The sequence below is a fragment of the Tupaia chinensis genome, unplaced genomic scaffold (genome assembly GCF_000334495.1).
Source record: "Tupaia chinensis unplaced genomic scaffold, TupChi_1.0 Scaffold000685_1, whole genome shotgun sequence".
In the NCBI taxonomy this organism is placed as follows: domain Eukaryota; kingdom Metazoa; phylum Chordata; class Mammalia; order Scandentia; family Tupaiidae; genus Tupaia; species Tupaia belangeri.
The window spans coordinates 1,121,590-1,124,475 of record NW_006160208.1 but is presented as its reverse complement, the minus strand read 5'-3'; the positions used below and the strand labels follow the sequence as shown (position 1 = coordinate 1,124,475).

Genomic DNA, 2,886 nt, shown 5'->3' with positions numbered 1-2,886 from the left:
AACTTTTCTTAAATTATCTCAAAGTGTTTCAATATACTATCTCTTTCTATTAATACTCATGGTTTGAAAGGAGCCATATTTGGAAAGGAAACAGATCAGATACTCCCCTGCCAACCCACCCTCCTCCCAAAAAAGACCCCACCTCCTCTCCCAATGTTCATAGCAGGTGTCTGCCTTAATATTTACTATGTCTTTCCGTTAGCACCAACACCTGTTCTTTATTCCATGTAGTAGCTCACAGTTAAAATAATAAATAATGGCCTTCCCTAGGCAAAAACCAACCCAAGAGAATCCAGCAAGGTACCTGTCTCTTGGAGGGCACTCCATAAATCGCTGAATGAATGAATGGCCCTGCCCAGCTCACCCTTTTTGATCTACTGTTGCTTGGCAGGAACCTAACGTTGAATTTGGACAGAAAACCACCAACTGAGATAGGTTATCTTCTTTCTTTCTTTCTTTCTTTTTTTTTAGAGGTTTTTGCTATAGGGCAAGTGCAAGTACGCTTGCCAGAAAGACAGAGACAGAGAGACAGAAAGCGAGAAATCCCCCCCCCCCAGGGGGGATGGCCACACCACAATCCCTTCTCCTCCATTCTTCTCTTAGGATCTTGGGCATGCACGCACACGCACCCAGCATGAGTTTTAAGCCACTGGGTCCGGGACTCAAACCGCGGTAGACTACATGGGAGTCCAGCGACATAGCCATTACACCAACTGCTGGTCCCTGAGACAGGTTATCTTTCATTACTACACACCCATTTTACTATTTACAGGGCAGGAAATGAAAAGAACTCAACCAGAGAAAACCAGAAGGTTCTTCCTCAAGCCTGAGAAATGCCTTTTAGCACAGGCAATAGCAGACAAGGATTTCTGCAAAGAATGAAAATGTGATCACAATGAACCAATGCCAACATAGACTTAAAAAAAAAAAAAAAGAGGCCCACGGGACTAGGCCTAAAATGATCAAAGAGTCTTGCAGGGTTGTTGAAGAAATGATGACCACTCGCCCTCCTATAGCTTCACACTTGTGACAGTACTGGTTCCCTAAGAGTGGAAAAAGGAGGAAAAGTGTGATGTGGAATGAAGACATTCAAACCCTAAGTACACGAAATCCAGCATTACCTGAACACTCAGTGCAGACATGGGTTTATGTACTTATGTGTTTGAGGTGAGAGTTGGATTTAGGTCTATTTCAAAATGTACTGCCACGAATGTGAAGCACAGAGCAATGACAGCAGAGACTTAAATGACTGAAGTTTAAACTGTAGCTGTCACTTCCTTTACAAAATTGGCTTTGCATGATAGGAAATCAAGGAGGAGGCCTATAGCCCAAATAGTACATCCTGAGGTTGCCTGATTTTGCAATAAAAGAGATGTCTATTTTATTTTGATGTCATATGCATGGAAATGTGATCATAAGACCTTTTTTAAGCATGAGATACTAACCCCAGTTAAAAAGGACTTGCTGTTTTAGGGAAAAGACAGGAAAGCTAAACCGTAAGCACCAACCACAAGCTTATAACAAGCTTCCCAGTTAAGACAGGCTTAGAGTGACCTGGTATAGTATGTAGTTGAAAATAATCTTGGTTCTGCCATGCCACGGTGTTTAAAATGAATTTTTTCACAATGAAATACCATGGAAAATCGGTGTCTGAGGCATCATTACATACAAGTGGTTAACAAGTTAAAAGAACGCCAGGAAAGACTCCCAGGATCTGCCTCCTTCAGCGTTTCCTCAAGTATGCCATCCCTGGGTTCCCTGATCACAAACCAAAGCCATTCCGTTGTATTTCCAAAGAGAACTGGCTCCTTCAGACATGGCTCTTATCAGCACCGCAATTTGAGAGGAAACCTTTTTTGAAGTCTTCACCCCCATTTACCGATGTGTTTGCCCTTCCTGTCTGACATGCAAATACACGACACAGCCTCCATTCTTTCCATACAACCTAATTCAAGGCAACATATGTTCAATCCACCCAGAATCCTGTGAGCATTCAATCCGCGTACACACCATGACCCCACCACATGCACTGAGCGAGCTCCAGTATAGTTCTCTGCGTGCAGCCCAGACGAGCCCAACGTGCATGCACATCTCTCCCCGTTCCTCGAGTCACCGGGCACTGGCCATGGAACCTGCTCCCTTTGCAAGAAAAGGGACTGTGAAAATGCCCACGAGGATAACTGGCCACGATGCAGCAGCGAGCTAGCCTGGGACCACTGCAGGCGACGCTGGGCGCAGGCTCGCCCACCGAGCTGAAGGAGGCTGCAGCGCCGGGGCTGGCAGCCCTGTATCTCCCCGCAGCCCAAACCCCTCGCCCCCTCCCTCATTTTACCTAATAGCGCTCCAACCCCATATTGAGAGGGCCTGCTGTGGATCTTGCGGAGGTACAAAATGGTGGATGGGAGCTAATTTTTTTCCTGCTTTCCCCATAACTTATCGCATCCATCACCGCCCGTGCTCTCGTCCCCGCACGCCCGCGGCCCGGGGCCTGGGGCCGAGACGCCGTTACCAACCTGATGTCATGTAGCCCCGCGAAGCCTGGGGCGCGAAGGCCGCGGGGAAGCGCTTGTGCAGGCGGTAGTCCTTCTCGCTGCGGGACCTCATGCGGTCCGAGGCCCGGTCCGAGAAATCCGAGCTAGGCCAGGCTCGCCGCAAGGTTGTGCTCCGGGTCTTCTTCATGGTGGGGAGGGCGACCCGCTGCCCCGCTCCTCGGGGCCTCAGCGCCGGGGCGCAGCGCGCTGCTTCATCCGTCTACGGCGGGCACGACCCGGGCGGACTCTGCGCACATTTTCCCAGCCCCTCCTCGTCGGCGTCTACACCGCCCGCGGCGGGTCCGGCCCTCCCCCCCCCCCCCCCCACCCCCCCGGCGCAGGCTCCGAATTTACA

At 49.8% G+C, this 2,886-nt stretch overlaps 1 protein-coding gene across 2 annotated transcripts in view; it reads right to left on the bottom strand.

The window, feature by feature from the left end:
- STOX2 (storkhead box 2) overlaps positions 1-2,836 on the bottom strand; it is a 125,294-nt gene extending 122,458 nt beyond the window's left edge. Inside the window, exon 1 of one of the 2 annotated variants that reach the window (XM_027776599.1) lies at positions 2,514-2,836. In XM_027776599.1, the coding sequence (XP_027632400.1) occupies positions 2,514-2,679 (166 nt within the window). In that variant the 5' untranslated portion in view covers positions 2,680-2,836. The remainder of the gene's footprint in view (positions 1-2,513) is intronic. The other variant, XM_006160426.3, reaches the window with a different exon arrangement.
- Between the last annotated feature and the right edge of the window lie 50 nt (positions 2,837-2,886).